Source organism: Nanorana parkeri, unplaced genomic scaffold, assembly GCF_000935625.1.
Source record: "Nanorana parkeri isolate BGI_ZX_2015 unplaced genomic scaffold, ASM93562v1 scaffold71, whole genome shotgun sequence".
Classification (NCBI taxonomy): Eukaryota; Metazoa; Chordata; class Amphibia; order Anura; family Dicroglossidae; genus Nanorana; species Nanorana parkeri.
This window is the reverse complement of record NW_017306339.1, coordinates 2,328,105-2,346,635: the sequence shown is the minus strand read 5'-3', so window position 1 is coordinate 2,346,635 and position 18,531 is coordinate 2,328,105. Positions and strand designations below refer to the sequence as shown.

General features: G+C 39.8%; 1 protein-coding gene across 2 annotated transcripts in view; it reads right to left on the bottom strand.

Annotated features, from left to right (window-relative positions):
* Nucleotides 1-18,531, bottom strand: part of PCCA (propionyl-CoA carboxylase alpha subunit) — a 340,260-nt gene that overhangs the window by 133,708 nt on the left and 188,021 nt on the right. For both annotated transcript variants that reach the window (XM_018576625.1, XM_018576624.1), the window contains exons 17-18: nt 14,488-14,598; nt 8,917-9,019 (exon numbers count right to left, since the gene is read on the bottom strand). In XM_018576625.1, the coding sequence (XP_018432127.1) occupies nt 8,917-9,019; nt 14,488-14,598 (214 nt within the window). The remainder of the gene's footprint in view (nt 1-8,916; nt 9,020-14,487; nt 14,599-18,531) is intronic.

Sequence of the window (18,531 nt, the reverse complement as noted above, 5' to 3'; positions counted from 1 at the left end):
TAAGTCTACTTCCTAGATTTGAAAAATTTAGGGATGACTGAATCAGATGGCCCCTGTCCCTTAGGACCTGGGTTTCAACAGCCAAGTTGTCAATGCCAATGACCTAGAAGGTCACAGAGAGTATGTCCTAGAACTACTGGAATTTCCTTCACCTCGATCCTGCAAAGTAAAGCAGGATCAGGCTGAACTGATCCCACAGATTCACCAGAGCATCCACTGCAAAGGCCCAAGGGTCCCCCTGGTCCTGGCCACAAATCTATCCAGCTTGTGGATGAACCTGGACACCAGATGGTCCAATCTGGCATCCCCCATTTGTGACAGAGGTCCCAAAACACCTTGAGGTTGAGAGAACCTTTTCCTGGCTTAACGATTAAAAAAGTCTGTCTGCCAGTTTTTCCATGCTCGGGTTGTGCATGGCAGTGAGGGTGAGAATAGGATGTACTGAACAGGCCAAGATTAGACTGGTCTCTTGAAGAGCCGTGTGACTTCCTGTGCCTCCCTGATGATTGATGTAGGCCATGGCATTGTCTGGCTGAACTTATCAGGTATCCCTGAGACTCAGGGGTCCATTGTTGGAGGGATGTTGATGGGAAATAAAATTTCCCCCAACGACCAAACCCTCTGGACCTTCGACATTCCAAGCACTCTTTCCCGGCCCGCCAAGCTGGCGTCGTTCACGAGCACTTTCCAGATCACTGGGAGAAAGGATTTCCCCGACTTAAACATTGTATCCAAAATGCAGCACACCAGGGAGAGTCTGGCTCTGGTTGACATGCGCATAGTTAGATCCAGAGATTGATGCCTCTTGTTCCACTCAGCCAGAAGGCTGTTGTAGCAGCCTAGGATGAAACTGGGCATATAGCACTGCCTCAAATGAGGCCTCCATTAGGCCTCGTACCTTCATAAAGAAGTTCCTGTAACAAGTTTTCTACCCATGAACATACAATGTCTTCATCACCGCTTGATCTTAACATGTAAATTAAATGTTTGTGGGGTACTGTATTGAATGTTTTGACAAAGTCCAGATAAATTATGACTAGTGGGTTTCCTCTGTCTTAATTACTACCCACTTCCTCATAGAATGTTAATAGGTTGGCCTGACAAGAACAGTCCTTCATAAATTCATGGTGGTTGTTACAGGCAATCTTTTTTAAATATGGTCCCTTACCATTCTCTAAAAAACACTGCATGTCACTGATGTAAGGCTGACAGGTCTATAGTTACCTGGTCTAAATCTTGACCCTTTTTTGAATATCGGTACCCCATTTGCTTTCCGCCAATCAGTCGGCACCCTTCCAGTCATTAAAGTGTCCAAAAATTAGGAACAATGGTCTTGCTATAACCTAGCCAAGTTCTTTGACAACTCGCCATCTGGTCCTGGGGATTTATTGACATTTCTTTCTCTAGACTTTTTCTTCACCCGGATCTCTGTCAGCCACTGGGGTACCTTCAGTGCATTGTTATTACAATTTCTGCTTTGTTTATTTTAGTAAGGTCTGAATTAATTGAAATGAGTAAGTTCAACTTGGCATCATTTCTAGTTGGGGCTTTCACCATTTGACCCATGCAATTTTCTTGCATTAAGTTCAAGTAGTGACAAGCCTTATTTGAGTATGGGGTTACGTTTATCCAATCAATATCAGGATAGCTGAAGTCTCCCATAATATTAACTTTACCGCCATTTCAATCCATAAGAGTAGTTGCATCTCCTCTTCATCCCCTATGTTAGGGAACCTACTGCATTTACCCACCAATAGTCTACTATTTTAATCTCCAGCAATAGGGATTCTCCACTGTCACCAATTTATAGTGTTGTCATTGCACACATTCACTACCAGATTGTTCCTGACATATAGGTACCCTCCTCCCACTCTACTTCCTTCCCTGCAAAATATATTGTACCTCCCGATATCTGCAACCACGTAATTCTCTTATTTCAAACATAACGCAGCAGTAAATAAAAGAAAAAACACAGAACAGACCTTCATCTCACATGACATCCCCATAAAATCCTATAGTACCAATAAGCAAAACAAAGTATAAAGATGGACATCTATAATAAGCACGTGGAAAAAACTTTGATTGCCATGAAAAAAAAAAAAAAAATCACACTATGCTGTTACCCTGGTGATAAGTTGAAAGAAAGAAGAAGAAAAAAAAGATTGTGACTTGAATAGATGTATGATATGAAATTAAAATGTTTCAAGTTGAACAATCCAAAATGGATGAGGAAAGGTTAGAGTTAGAGAGAGAGAAATCAATTCTCCAATGGCAATCATGAATGGAAAAGAAGTATGAATAGGATTTGCCAGTGGGGTGCAACAGCTGCCAAATATCCTGCAGCCAAAGAATTACAATAATACTGATGAAGTGTGCAAGAGCATTTGGAATCATTGCAGGGAACAGGGGAAAAAAAACTCCCGCAATAATGAGCCTATTCTATTCAAGATCCCATCCAGCTCCTGTTGCTGGTTCAAAGAACAGAGGATGCTGGAAACTCAAAGACATAAACATAAATGTAAAATATTCTGCCTAAAACAAAGAAACACCCTTCTCCTTAAAATACAACAGTGTACAGTTAGCAAAAAGGGCTTTAGTGATAACCTTTATTTAATACAGCTAAGAAGATGTAGAGGATTTTATTGTTTGGATGATTTCGAGAAGATAAAAGGAAAAGGAAGTTACAATGAAAAATACAAATTCTACTAAGAACACAGCGGTCGAGAGTGTTCAGCAGGCTGCTGCCATTAAAACAGCTTCTGCTGAGCCTACCACAGTATAAATCACATTTTGTGAGCACTACATGGGAGAAGCCTTCAGGTGCAATATAGTGATTTAGTACTTCTCAATAAATATACAGGGGTGAATAGGTCAATGGTTCATATGTAGGAATGTATTAAACAAAAAAAAGCCAAATTGCTCATCATTGTTTGGATGCATCAGATAAATGCTCATATTTATGTGGAGTTGTACACTCAATCAATATGGAAAGTGTATGGGAAATGTATGCAGGGAATAAACCCCTTATGCTGAACTATATCTTCAGTGACAAAATAGTCCCCTCTCCACCTCTCAGGACACCAGAGCTCAGTCATCCAGCTAACTGCTTGTAAACCTAAGGGGCTGTGTCAACAGGCTTTTCTTTGTGTCAAAAATGCTTCTCTCCTCATACAGTCAACGCGAATGCAAAGCAATTCAAAGCAGGTTCATGTTGCATTGAATAAGGTCAAATGCAAGTCAGAAGTTCAAATGCAGGTCAAATGCACCTGTCAGTAAATTGCAAACAATCTCAGAAGCAACTTAAACTGTTTTCAAATGCAAGTAGACATCTGGAAGCAGGCTGCATTGATGCGTTGTGAAAAGGATGACTAAAGACTCCTGCTACTTTCCCACTGTGAGAGAAAATAAAAATAGTCGAACCCAATCAACACCCCTTATATGTGAAAATTTGTTACAGGCCACTGACTCACCAAGTACAGAAGGAAGGATAAAAATGTCAGTCTTGGAGTCTGCATCATCAGAAACAACTCAGTAATGGTAGCTCCTATATTCTTATACGGTTAGTTTCTGACAATAACAGACAATGAAATACTGATACAAACATAGAAGAGTGATGGTGAACATCCATTCTGATTTCCCACCGCTGAATGAAACTGGAAGCGACAATGATTTCATCACTGATTTCTGAGCTGTCATTACTTGGCTAGAAAGGCCGGGAAGAAGCTGATCAAGCATAACCTGTGGTTGATCAGCCTTAATGGGCTGCAAAGGTGACATTAGGGGTCTAGTAGACCCCTAATGTCGACAACACTCCACAGAAACTGCCCTTCTAAAACGTTCTAACATTCTACTAACTGCTAAAACCAATGGACACTATTCTATACTTATACTGTGACCTTTCTGCTGCCTTCAACACAGTTGGCCCATGGCTTCCAATACCATCCCTATGCTGATGACACCCAAATCTATCTCTCCACTCCTCAGCTCATCCCCTCTGTCTCTTCTCATATCACAAATCTACTCACTGACATATCAGCATCGATGTCACACCACTATCTCAAACTGAATCTGTCCAAAACGGAGCCTCCTCCTCCTTGCATTCCCTCCCCGAATTCTCCATCACAATCAACAGCACTACAATCAAACCCTCCTGTTAAGTCAGGCTGCTTGGTGTAATCCTCGATTCCGAGTTCTCCTTTTATCCCCACATCCAATCACTATCTAAATCTTCCTGACTCAACCGCCCTAACATTTTTAAAATTCTACCCTTTTTAACAAACGAAATCACAAAGCTTTTAATTTACTCCCTTGTAATTTCTCGCCTCGACTGCTGTAACTCCACCCTTGTTGGCCTACCACTAAACAGGCTTACCCCCCTTCTCTCCAGTCTCGTGAATACTGCTGTCCAACTCATTCACCTTACCAACCGTTCAGTGTCTGCAACCCCTCCCCAATCTCTCCACTGGCTCTCAATTGTCCAACAAATAAAATTTAAAAAATACTAACATACAAAGCTATTCATAACACAGCCCGCCCCCCCGACTACATCTCCAACCTCATCTATAAACATCACCCAAACAGTCCTCCCCGCTCTTCCAGGACCTCCTGTACTCTAGCTCTCGTGTCAGCTCCTCCCATGCTCGCCTCCAGAACTTCTCCAGAGTTTCTCCCATCCTATGAAACTCCCTATCCCAATCTGTCTGCTTATCTCCTGCTCTGTCTACCTTTAGGCGATCCTTGAAAACTCATCTCTTCAGGGAAGCCTATCCCACCTCAACATAATTGTCCTTTTACTTCTTCCACTAACACAATCTAAACAATTATTACCCTTTGTATCACCTGTCCCTCCTACTAGATTGTAAGCTCTCACGAGCAGGGCCCTTCTAACCCTATTGTATTGAAATTGTATTGTAACTTTACTGTCTCCCCATTTGTAAAGTGCTGCACAAACTGTTGGTGCTATATAAATCCTGTATTATTTTAATAATAATAAACATATAGTGGGTGTTTCTTTAAGCGTACTTAGATTTTTGCAGCCAAATTGGGATACCACCTATTTTATATTTGTTTAATGTTAGTGCAACTTACCCCGTTTGTACTGTGCTGGCAGATCTTATCAGTTGTAAAATAGATTTGAACACTGTCTGTCCAAAGGGTTAAAGATCTAGAAGTATTGTATGCTAATGAGGGGAAGCTCAAAGTGTCCCTAGCCTTTCTATGGGGACAGACATACTTTCTTGCCACTTTGAAAATGAGAGTGAAGCTTGCAAAGACATGCTACACAGAGACATCTAAAAGACAAGAAGTATTTAAAAAATATATATACTTTTAGGGATATTGTGTGAAAAGGAGCAAATAACAAGTAATGTGATTTTCCTAAATTTGTCAGCAAAAGTGGAAATACACTTCCAATTTGACTGCAAAAGTGGAAATACACTTTAAAATAGCCTTTTATTTGAGAAGCAAAATCTTATATACACGAACTGAATTTCACACATTACGATAAAACAATTTGGGAGCGTTACTGTTACTTTTCAAGTAATAGTGGGTACATTTTTTCCAGGTCTAATAAAAGAGAAATTATCTGAAAAAAATTAGGAAAACAGATTATTGCCAATGCAAGCTGTGCATAGGAAGTTCTGCGGGTAATTGGATTGGGAAAAGTAAATATCACATTAGTGGGCCTGTGAGGTAGCATGATGTAGCCACACCTGTAAAGTCATAGGATTACAACCACTAAGCCTGTAATGAAATCAGTTCCAAGCCAAACTAGCAAGCTTCAATTGTGTAATCCAGGCTGCTGTTTCATAGGTACCTCAGCATCAAGCAAGCATAAAATCATTTTTGGCAAAAAAAGAATTGTTCCCCACAATATTTCCATTTCGTATCATGGAAACAAATCTTGATACAGTGAGTATTAGCTACACATTTCTCTCAGCTTCATTAAAAGTAAACCAAGAAAACATAACGGAGAGTTGAAACGCGCATTTATTATTTTTAATTTTTTTTTTACTCTGTAAAGAGTTTTGAAAAAGTTAAGCAAAGAGTCAGCAACCAAGAACCAAACATTTGCTGTAGTTGTATCACTGTTGCCAAGGTATTATTTTGAAATCGGTATACTCAAATTGTAAAGCTTACCTCCAGGATCACCCATTTAAATAAAAAAAATAAAAATACACCAAATTTCATAAAGTTATGGTCATGTGACAGACAGGGTCTGGAGCCTTCTGTTTTCTGAACTGCAGTATAACTGTTAAGTGCCCACGTCGCTGCCGGAAGATGCAAGAACAGTTCTTCAAAGGAGTCCTCACATGGTCGAGCTTGGAAGACTAAAAGGACTGCAACAGCAGATTGTCAGCTTCCAATCGAAGAGATGACATAGATGGTCATGTGATAACACATTTAAGCAAGTTAAAATGGGTGTTATAAATCTTTATGAGAAAAAATTGTGAATGGATAGGAGCAGGGGGAAGGGATTGAGGGCCCAGTCACACCATATCCAGTGCATTCCGGCACGGTCCGAGCCCGGAATGCACTGAATCGCATAGATCAGGCTGTGGTGGATTCTGGGGCAGGAGGGGGCGTGGCGGTGCCATTCAGGTCAATGGCACCACAGGCACGCCCCCTGCCCACAGTGCGATTGCCTGCCCCGACATGCGAGGTACAGGAATTCCCTACGTTCCGGTGCTGTGCGATCTGAAAAAATGCTGCATGCACTATTTTTTCAGATCGCACATTCCTGTACCTCGTGTTCTGGTGCAGGCGATCGCACTCCGGGTGGGGTGTGTGTCTGCGATGCTATTGAAATGCATGCGCAGCCATGCCCCCTCCCGCCCCAGAACGTGGCCCGGCTTGATCCATGCGATCCAGTGTGTTCAGAATGCACTGGATATGGTGCGACTGGGCCCTGAAAGTTTGGGTTGAAAGTCACAATAAATAGAAACAGAAAAAGGAACAAACACAGGACAAATTCCCAACCAGGAACTCCCCCCACCAAAGGTGTATAACAAAACTAAAGGTATCACTATTTTGCAAACATACAGTAAATTAATTTTAGTACGCAATACAAGAATTCTACATTACTTTCGCAATCACCGGTAGATCAGATATCTGTGATGCAACTTTGGATTAGGCAGCATTTACTAATTCCACATTTAATATTCTAGCCAAAAATAGCCACCTGAGCCAAAAGAACATGGATTTGAGGACCATCAAGCCAGAATGAATTACAAAAAAAAGCACTATAATTATCTGATATGAAACCCAAGCATATGTCCTTAGTTCCCAATTACTATGAGCACATGGCAATAGCTACATGTTTCAGAGCTGAACTCCTAAGTACGCTTTGCCAGCGCAAGCTGGTAACGCTATTTCGCATGGCATGTTGTCAGCACTAGATACTTATCAGCAGGCTGTCTGACACACCCCCTGTAGTCCCCAGCACTACTGTAGGTGTCGTCATCACAGCACAAGTATCGATGGTGGGCATTATGAGCAGCAATCTGCATGCATATGCAGCCGAGTAACATCCACTTTGGTGACTGAGCCTTAAAGTGGACCTATACCCATATCTTTAAAATACCAACAAACACACCTTTAGAAATGTTTAGCAATGGCAATGACAATCTACAGGCATTTACTTCTAGATAATTGCAGGCTTTGTGTTCTTTGCATACGTTATTTCTCTTTTCATCCCCAGTCTTCTGACAGTGGTCATGTTTATTAAGGACAGATTACTAGCTCTACTTCCTGGATTTCTGGCATATGTGACCATGACATGTGACCATGCAAATGCCTCTCTCTGAGATCTCGTGAGATTACAGATGAGATTTCCCAACAATGCTCTGCTGATGACAAGGTAATCCTAGTTTGCATTGCTTTGGCAAAGTGAAGTCATTTTTCCATTTCAAAGCCGGAAGTGAATGCTCTATAAGTGTAAGTATTTCAAAATCGCAGCATTTCACCTGACATGTCTATGTTATGATTAATCATGATACATAGAGGGATGCATAGCTAGAATGTGATTTTTGAGTGTAAAGATCTGCTCTAACCTGACTCAGAAAATGTAGTCTTTAAATAGTAGCACGTCAGATCAACATGTTATACATACTTTATTCAACTCCTCCGACCTGCGGACACTTAGAGGAGGAAAATGTAATGAAGGTCATGTGACATCAATTTAAAATAATATTATAATAATACAGGTATATAAAACTCAATGGGCAGAACATAAATCAAGCATGCCAACTGATGATGAATTCTGAAAGATACTTTTGTGGCCATACACCAGAAAGCATGTAAACTGAAAATCAAACTCCACAAACTAAAAAGTATGAATTAAGCATTATAATGCAGTTTGTGTAAAAATGTATAAACACATACATTTTAGTTATTCAAAAAACATTCAAAACATGTATTGAAACAATACAGTGCAGGTGTTATGTTCCACTGTATTGTTTTTTTAATTAACTAGTTGCCTTGGCATATCCTTATATGACACTGCCCCAATGTACACAGAACAAACCTTTCATGGTACTGTACTTGCTAGTTATACATAGTACAGCCCACAGAAACTTATTTAGAGGCAGTAAATGTACAGAAGTCAGAATACCATTTGTTTAAGCTCAAATATATGTGCCTCCCATAAAAAAAAGATCAAAATTAAATCCTAGAAAATGTTGAAATAATTAAAGGCGAAGATATATCTATACAGATATATCTAGATCTATATATAATCAAGGGTAAGTTTTTTTTGTTTTTTTTACTAGGTCCCTTGTTTCTGCAGTTCCAGAAACAGAAACTACACACTTTAGTTGGTAATGTGCTAATATTCTTGAGACCATCAAGGTGAAAATCTGATTTGTGGATATGAAGTTCCAGTGAAGGGCAGACACTCCTCCATGTGTTAAAACATACCTAATATTATTTAGGAAGCGACGTGACCTGATCTGTGCAGCCACATATAGTGATGCTGTTGTAGCAAGAAGTTCATTTTTCTCTTGAGATGTCAAGCTGTGTCCTATAATAAAGTAAAATACAAACAAGAATTACAAGAAAATATCGCATATAAACACATGTGCAAATGCGATCATAACAGTTCACTGTATATTGTATGGTAGAAGAACCTTATCAAGGTTGGAATCAGACACAAAAAAAAAAAACCTAACCTTTTAGACATAGTGAGAGTCAAAGTAAAATCTAAATAAAAACAAGAAACACTTGCATCTTGTATGACATACTTTGTCTATGTTACATTGTGTAACAAACCAGTCTGTTTACTGTAGAAGTAATGTAGAAAGAAACAATCTGTATAAAAACATAAAAAAAACTTAAAACTGATAAAGCATAAATCAGAAAAGATTAAAAAACTCTACCGTTATACCGTTATATAAGCTTTGTACTTTACTGTAAACAGATCACATTTTTTTTCACAGGCTCCAGAAATGAGTGCATAATTGAAATGGCAAAATATTATTTGATTTTTTTGCATTCTTATCTGGTGTGAAAAAAATATGTTGCTCTATTCACACAAGTAGAGTTTATTGCATATAAAAGCACAGTTTTGTGGTTACCTGTGTATTACAGGCTAATTGAAGTCTCACAGCATTTTATCTTCTTATTTTTAACCTATTTTTGCCAGGAAATACATTAAAAATACTTTTTTTTACGGCCAGTGAACAAATACCATTTTTGCATTTATGGCAAAATATTGTTCCTGAAGTCCATTGAGGGACACCGGAATTTAGTGATTCTTAGAGAATTGTTTTCTACTTCTGCCTATAAGAAGTTGGGACACTGACAAACAAAGAACTTTAAGCCATCCCCTGCATAACTCCAGCTCCAGACAGGTAATCAATCACCAGTAAGAGGAAACTGCTACCTGTAGAATGATGGGCCTTCATTTGCAATGTAAAGAACAACCAATCATTCAACTTAAGGAAAACAGGTGGTATAGCAAAGTGCCTGAAGAGGATTAAAAAAAAAAAGTGGACCAACAGCTAAAAGAAATGTTTACTAGGGTAAAAGGTCTATGCCTAGCATACCTAACCCTCGACTTTCGGGAACAAAAGCTTGGATAGTCAAAAAATGTACAAAGTACAACCAGTCTAAAACTGGAGGCGTAGAAGTAGAACCCCCTTAACCCTTCATACTGGGGAGAGGGAGGGTCATAATAACGATGTCAACAAATAAGTAATCTCTTAAAAGACATATGGTTGTAGGAGCCCTCTCAGTAGTTAATACAAATGGAGAGAGGGAAAACAAACCCTTAAGCTACAAATAACAGAAAAATAGTAACCGAGACTACTTTTAAGTGGGGTGATCAACAACACCTGTATAAAAATAAATAAAATAAGGGGGGGTGTGTAGGCAGGAGTGAAGATATACAAGAATGCTAACTGGCATACAAGGAAATGAGGACCAGATCGATGAGTCTTTCCATCTCACACCTATAGTTGTTTCAGGGGTGTGATAGCCACACTCAAAAATGCTTTTTTACTATAATACATGATGATCTTTTAATTTTTTTTCGGAATACACTAGGGAGCTGCAGACTCTTTCGGTTGACAAATGAGAATATTGGAGTGAGCGAAAGAGGAATAATGCAGGATATTACCAGGAAAGTCAGGAAATCACCAGCACTCAGTAGTAAAGATAAATATGTCCCTTTTATTGGACAGAAAGCGTCACAGACATCCAAATAAACCGACGTTTCGGTTGAGGAAGGGACCCTGTGCGGTCCCGAAAACGTCGGTTTATTTGGATGTCTGTGACGCTTTCTGTCCAATAAAAGGGACATATTTATCTTTACTACTGAGTGCTGGTGATTTCCTGACTTTCCAGTGTTTGCACGGCGCCATCCGTGGTATCTCATCACTGCGAGCACCACTTTTTTCATATCTGACTGCTGTGAGGAGTGCGGAGGGTCTCTCCATCTACTTACAGCAGGATATTACCACACATGCTGTTTTGACCCCCCTGAAAAAACGGTCCTACTTTCTGGTGAGTGAGGATCTTTACATGATTCACACATGATGGAATATCGTAATTGGGAGTGATAAGAAAACAGGATTTGAAGAATGTTTTGTCACTTGGACTTGAACAAACACTTTTTTTGTATTGGATATTTATTAATTTATATCATTTTTATTTTTATATTTTTTTCCATCTGTGGACTATTAATTTGTACACTGTTTAGATTATTTTGCGAACATGTTATTCATTGCATACATTCACTTGATGATATAGGGGATTGATGCACAGTGCATACAACGGATACATATTCTAAGGGTTAAAACCTTTTAGCACAGCACACTTGATGTTATAGGTGACTGATGCGCAGTGCATACACTTGATACATATTTAAGGGTGAATACCTTTTAGCACAGCTGCACAATCCACACAGGGAGTTTTGTTATCCTAAAGCGCAGATCATTATTGGATTCACACTGTAAACGATCCGGAACAATTATGAAATATATGATCCTAGAAACAACAAAACCTAACCCTGTAAGGGGAATGATTCTCTATAGAGGAGCAAAGGGTAGAAATCCTAGCACTAACGAAAGGAATATAAGCCTGATAGAAAATCAAAGAAGAGATGAAAGGAGACTTTCTTAGAAGACCACAGATTGGTCCAGAAGAGCATCTATCTTCCAGTAACCAGGTCCTACGAAGGCCTCCGGACATGTACTTTTCCACTAAGGGGAATTCTGCAGCAGGGTAAAAGAGTTTCTTGGCTGCTGACCCTCCAGGGAAGTACATGACCTACTAGCGATGGACACTTCCTTGCAAGGAAGAAGCACACTCACATGAAGAACTTTCACTATTCACAGTTGGGAACATCAGATGCAGGGATCTGGAAGCCAATACATTGACTCCAGGAATAGAAAACCGTGTGGTCCCAAAGGGAAAAAAAAAAAAAAAAATTATTGGAGGGACAGCATGAAAAGAGTGACCCTGTTAAATGGAATTCCTCAATAAACCCCTAATAGGGAAGGAACAAAGACGATGAGTGTAGATGATAGGACCCTTGGCTTAGCATTAAGTGTTAGCAACTTGGATACTCACGGTGTTCAGTGAACTTTTTCCACAATGGGGATGTAGAAGAATTAAGTTCTTACAAGGTATAGGACCAGAAGGAACTGATGCTTGCCAATCTTGCAGGCTACAAGATCTCTTAGGAGAGGGATAGGGTTGAAAGTGAGTCTAGCATTGCAAGGGGAGTAACCATTCATCAGGGAAAAGAACTCCACTGTGAAAAGGTGCGTGAGATCGAGCACCATTACATTCCCAAGGGTAGGGTGCTTTTAAAGTAGGAATCAGAGATCTTTGATGAGCATTTACTTGAAGAAAAAATAAAATTAAAAAATAATAAAATGGCTAATAAAAAATATAGTTAGTTCAACAAAACTAAAGAAAAAATGTCCAGCCTCCTAAGACACTAGCAAAAAAATGAGGCATGATGGTTGGAGATGGGTTTATATAGGGGCTGGCTACAATTTCCTTGTCTCTAAGTGTTCACCATGACTGGCTGATCACAGTGGCATGACCACTGGCATGACCAGGAACAACAAAGAAATGGCATAGATCGCTCAAATTTCAACTGTTAAGCCTGCAAGAGAGGAAATCACTAAATTTCCCACTCCACCCCAACAATGTGGATGGATGAATCTCCATTGCATTCAGGCAAACATAGCACTCAGTCTCTTAGCTGCAATGTAGCACTCAGCTGCAATGTAAATTAAAAAAAACTTGCATCTTCCCAGCATGGGAACATTGCAGCTAAATTACAATAGCATGATCATGATGAAGAAATTAGAAAAAAAATAAAATAAAGGCTTAGCCATTTGTTTTCTTTTTGGGGGGGGGGGTGATGATAATGGGAATGTAAAAATCGCCTACTATTCTCACCTAAAGCTATGAAAGCAAATATAAAAGTGTTACTAGTAGCTCTAGTAATACATAAAGAGGACTATGAGGTTCTTACGCTCCGTGTTTTATGACTGTTGATGATGCTGAAATGGAACCAATCTTAAATTCCCCCAGAAAAGTAAAAACGTCTTTACTATAGGATAATGTAACGTAACCTAAGAGGTTGATACCAAATTCTGAGAAGATATGGGATGGCTGGGTTTATTCTCCACTGGGACTAAACTATACTGCAATGGCCCGTTAGTAAATGAATATATATGCTAGTTACAGTAACTATATTAAAGTACATCTAAACTTAATTTTGTTAAAAAATGGAATGGCTAAAAATCCCATCATTTTTGTGGTAAATTTCTTGAAACAGGCTCTAGCCTCATAAATCTATTTGTATTTAGGGACAGCGTCTACAAACGAAGTTTGAAACAAATCAATAGGAGGGGGGTTGGGGCTATTTCCACTGTAACAAATTGCCCTTAAAAACACAATCAAAGAAGGGAACCTTCTGCAGAATGATCAACAAATGGTTCCACAATACCCAATAACATCACCGATGGGGTGAAAGGGAAAAAGATACACACAGTTCACATTGTATCAGGTCATGGATCAGGGTCCAATATCCCTGGATGCATGGACAACCCCAGAAAATATTAAATAAATCAGCAGGGTTAAATGTACAACACATACAATAAGCAGTGTCACAAAGGCACATATGTTGAAATCTATGAGGCGTAAAATACAGTCAATGAATAAACTTAAATTGTATAAATTTAAAATCGACAGTACTTATAACATCTTGAACCAGCTTCTCACAGCAGTCCTCCCTCTTCTAAGGAAGGTGTACATATCTTCCATTTCTCATAGGAACCAAGAAATGGCGATGAAATAGATGTTTGTAGTAGAGCATAAATAGTGGAGACAGTCTTTGTCTGTGAGGAACTACGTAGCCGTAGGACAATCTGAAGCTAGCCAAACTGAGCACGAATTGCATGGCAAAGGATTATATATTTATAGAACACAGAGTCATGAATATTGTGAGCAGACTTGAGCGTGTGAAATTCAACAAAGATCCCATCCAATAATAACAGAGATACTTCATACTCGTGAAAATGCCCAGTATCGGCACATCCCCGGTAATGACCATTTAGCTGGATTGTAGAGATTTTCTGCACATTGGGCCAATCCAATCATATCACTATATGAACATTAAAGAAGGAGGTGACCCAGCATAAAAACTTCTGCAAACATACTATGAGCTTGTCCATTGGGTATGTTTCAACCTACAAGGAACATTTTGAAACGCAATCAAAATACACAGATATAATACAAATATTTTTTTATTGGGGATCATTCACACCCTCATGCAGAAATGCTGCATTTTTGGCACATCAAAAGGCATTTAAATCAGGACAGCCGCTAAGGTGTGAATGGAGCCTTAGTGTCCTTCTTAACTGCTTCATGAATGTTTAATTTATACATAAACATATATCTACCAGAATGAAACAGTTACTTGGAGAATGTTATCTTATCTGTATTGCTTTATAACAAAAATAAACAAACCTTTAAATCCATCTGGATAAACGTCAGGTAGAAATTTAGTAGTGATATCTCCTTTGATAAAACGAGGATTAGTGATCACCTCTCGGAGTAATGGAATATTGTGAGTAACACCTGAAAAGCAAAACACAGGACTCAGAAACTGTATAAAATGTAGTTAAAGCTGATTCATACAGTAACCCTACATCCTCTAATTCTAGAGAGTTAAGTTGTTATTGAGGCAATGGCTTGACAACACAAAACATAAAACATATTACAACACAAAACATATTACAAGTTACCATTAAAAGGGCCTTAATCATAGCAGTCACCTGTTATCTCCATTCCTGTGTCCAGAATTTGAGCGGCCAGTGCATGCTGATGGCACAGGCTTGCACAGCCTTTAAAATGAAGGTGTTGGGAAGGGTTCAAGACTCCACCTGGGAGACAGGAAGGCTCCACCCAGGAGTCAGAGTGGAGCCCAGTGCAGCAGTCTGCTGCGGATTGGAAAACCCCCCCAGTATGCAGGTTAGCACACAGTAGCACTCACACAGAATTTTGCATAAAACAAAAGCCTTTTAATTTTCCTCTTGTAGGGCAGCCAAAAACGGTAAACACTAGAGAGCAAACTAGACACTGCAATGTCTCTTAATATTATATAGACTCACATGTGAGGAGCTTATCAAGGCTGACCATTGAGATCCTGGCTCTTCTATGCATTTAGCACTTACAGCAAACAAAATGTAGCTTAAAATGGGGGCAGAATTTTCCACAGGAAAAACAGGAAATTGCAATCTGCTTACATAATATATAAGATAAATATGACTGGCTATCAATGTGTGAAAATCAAATTAGTAATAGTAAATGTGTACAAGGAAAACAAATCTGCTGTCAACAAAATGCTCCTGCTGTCTCAGGTTTCAAAAGTACCTTCTTCAGACTGCATTTTTTAGCTCTTTTCAAAGATATTGGACAGGATGCAGATCAGTGCTCATATACAGTTGTATGAAAAAGAAAGTACACCCTCTTAGAATTATGGTTTTAAGTAGCATAACATAATATAAGTCATCTGGTCCTTAGCGGGTCTTAAAATTAAGTAAATACAACCTCAGATGAACAACAGCACATTACATATTACACCTTATCTTTATTTTACAAACATAAAAATCCATCTGTAAAAAACAAAGTACGCCTTATGATTCATTAGATTGAAGAAACAACTTTAGCAGCAATAGCTTGAAGTAATCGTTTTTAGAGCTGCAGCTAACGATTATTTTCAAAATCGATTAGTTAGCCGATTATTAAGTTCGATTAATCGGTTAATCGGATAAACACAAAAAAAAAAAATCAAAAATGGCTCCAGTGATGGGACTACTAGTTTGTATTGAGATTGTAGTCCATCACAGGAGCAAGCTTGGAGCGGTGGAAAAAAATAGTGTGGTGTGCAATATAGTGAAAAGGAAAGTGTAAAATTATACAGCAATGAATGCAGAATTGCACCGGCTATAGAGGACTACAACAAATCCCAGCAATAGTATATTATAGCTGGTGGTATTCTGCATTGCGCTGTATAATGTACTATTGCTGGGATTTGTAGTCCTCTATACTGCGAGCGTGAGGGGGGGAAGAGGTGCGGCGCGCAGCTTGTGTGGAGCCGTGAACAGGGCCAACTGATCGGAAGCCGATTAATCGATTATTGAAAAAGTTGACAACTTTTTCAATAATCGATTATAATCGATTATGTCGATTAGTTGTTGCAGCCCTAATCGTTTTCTGTATGACTATTAGTCACTCACATCGTTGTGGGGAAATTCGGGCCCACTTTTCTTTACAATGTTGCTTCAGTTCATTGAGGTATGCGGGCAATTGTTTATGCACAGATCTCAAGATCCTGCCTATCATGTACCTGGTAGGAGAACAAATTAGTTGAGGAAGCTGCCTCTGCGGCTCTTGTCCTGCACCCCTAAAAGTGGAGACAGAGAATGAAAGGACAATGAGTAGCATGGGTGCCAAAACGTTACAGACACTATGCTGGTACACAGTCCAGAAGCAGGTTCCCAAGGCAGAACCAGGATCAGGCTGGGAGATAAACATGGTACCAATTAGAAGCAGAGGCAAAGTCAGGCAGGCCAGGAGTCACACCAGTCTGGCAGCAAAGTACAGGAGCAGAAGCAAAGTCCAGAAGCAAGCAGAGGTCAGGCAGGCAACAATCAGGCATAGTCAAAAGGCAATCCAGGTCAAACAAGCAGAGTTTCAAAAAACAGAACACACACTGAAAGACCATTCAGCACTGATCACTTATGCAGACTGGTTTAAATAGGCCCATCAATCTGAAGGAGTTGCATCATGTCCTGTCCGCTGGCGGGTTTTTGCGCGTACGCTATGTTGCGTGAGCCTGCGCACAAGCGCATGTTTCCCAGCAATGCGGAAGACAGAACCTTGTGCATGTGCAGTAACACACGAACGGCCGGCTATAGCCTTTCACTGCCACAGCATTTCAATCAAGTTGAGGTCTAGACATTGGCTGGGCCATTGCAACACCTTGATTATTTTCCTTTTCAGCCATTCTGTTGTGGATTTGCTTGTGTGCTTGGGTTTATTGTCCTGTTACATGACCCAATTTCGGCCAAGATCGCCTCCCATTTGACTCTAGAATACTTTTGTACACAGAGGAGTTCACGGTTGACCCAATGATTGCAAGGTGCCCAGGTCGTGTGGCTCCAGAACAAGCCCAAATTGTCACCCCTCCACCCCCGTGGTGTTTGTAATGATTCTCGCCAAACGTGGCACTGTGCATTTTTATCAATCATCTCCACTTTAGTCTCGTCTGTCCAAAGGACATTGTTCCAGAAGTCTTGTGGTTTGTTCAGATGCAACTTTGCAAACCTAAGCCGTGCTGTCATGTTCTTTTTAGAGAAGAGGCTTTCTCCTGGCAAACCTTCCAAACAAACCATACTTGTCTTTTTCCAAGTGTAATGTGATGTACTTTAACATTTAACTGAGGCCTGTAGAGCCCGAGACGAAAACTCTTGGTTTTGCTTTCCTGTTGCTGATTCTGCCTGCTCTTGGACTTCTTTCTGTTCTGCCTCCTTGTTTTTGACCTCGGCTGAGCACAGATTGTCTCTGCTATTCCCGGTTTGACCCTAGCTAAGTTCCTAACCATATCTTTTCTCTGCTGATCTTCTGGTGTGACCATGGCCTGCCTCATATCTATGATTCTGCCTGTTATCCTGTCTGCCACCTGTCTTATGGCCATTGACCACTGCTTGTTCTGACCTTGCTTCCAGTTTGCCTTGCCCAGCTGTTTCCATTACCTGGACTTCCAGCACCAGTGCCCCTCTGTGTCTTCTCAATCTCTTCTCCAGAGGTGTCTGAACCAGAGGTGTAAAGGAAACCCTCTTGTCATCTTGGCCTCCACCAGGTACATGATACCACATTTGTACCTGCAGTGTATCGAATATCTTGATTGAAGAAAAAATAAAACGAGAAAATAATAAAAAGCACAGCTGTAGAAAGGAAGTCCAACCTCCAAGGACACTAGAAAGAGAGGCATGACATACTGGGGCTGGCATGATGTTTTTTGTTTACAAGTGTCCCAACCTCCTAAAGGCAGCAGTATAACCCAGATGTCTAAGAAATATTACATTCCTTTGTCCCTCAATAAAGAAACACATTTATATTTTTTTCTTACAATTATATGATTATATTAAATGAAAGGAAAATGTAACAATTTCATTTTTATTCATCAAGAGTAAGTGTGTCATCAGAGCACTTATGCTGCTGTGTTTTACATCTCAAATGGATCATGATCTTTGTTAAAGTTCATAAGGTCCTCCTTTTGTGTGTGAATCATTGATACTCTACAGAAAGAGGGAATCCAGAACAGCTTGTGCAGACTGCCTGCTGCTTCCAAAACATCAGCCAGACATGACCAACACACCCTTGTAGGATCAAAAAGAGGTCAGAGATCTAGCGTTCGTTCTATAATTCATGAAATGTTACTTAAGAAGTTTAACTATGCCTCGGAATTACCCTAAACAAGTAAATGGGAAATTACCTGCGGAATGA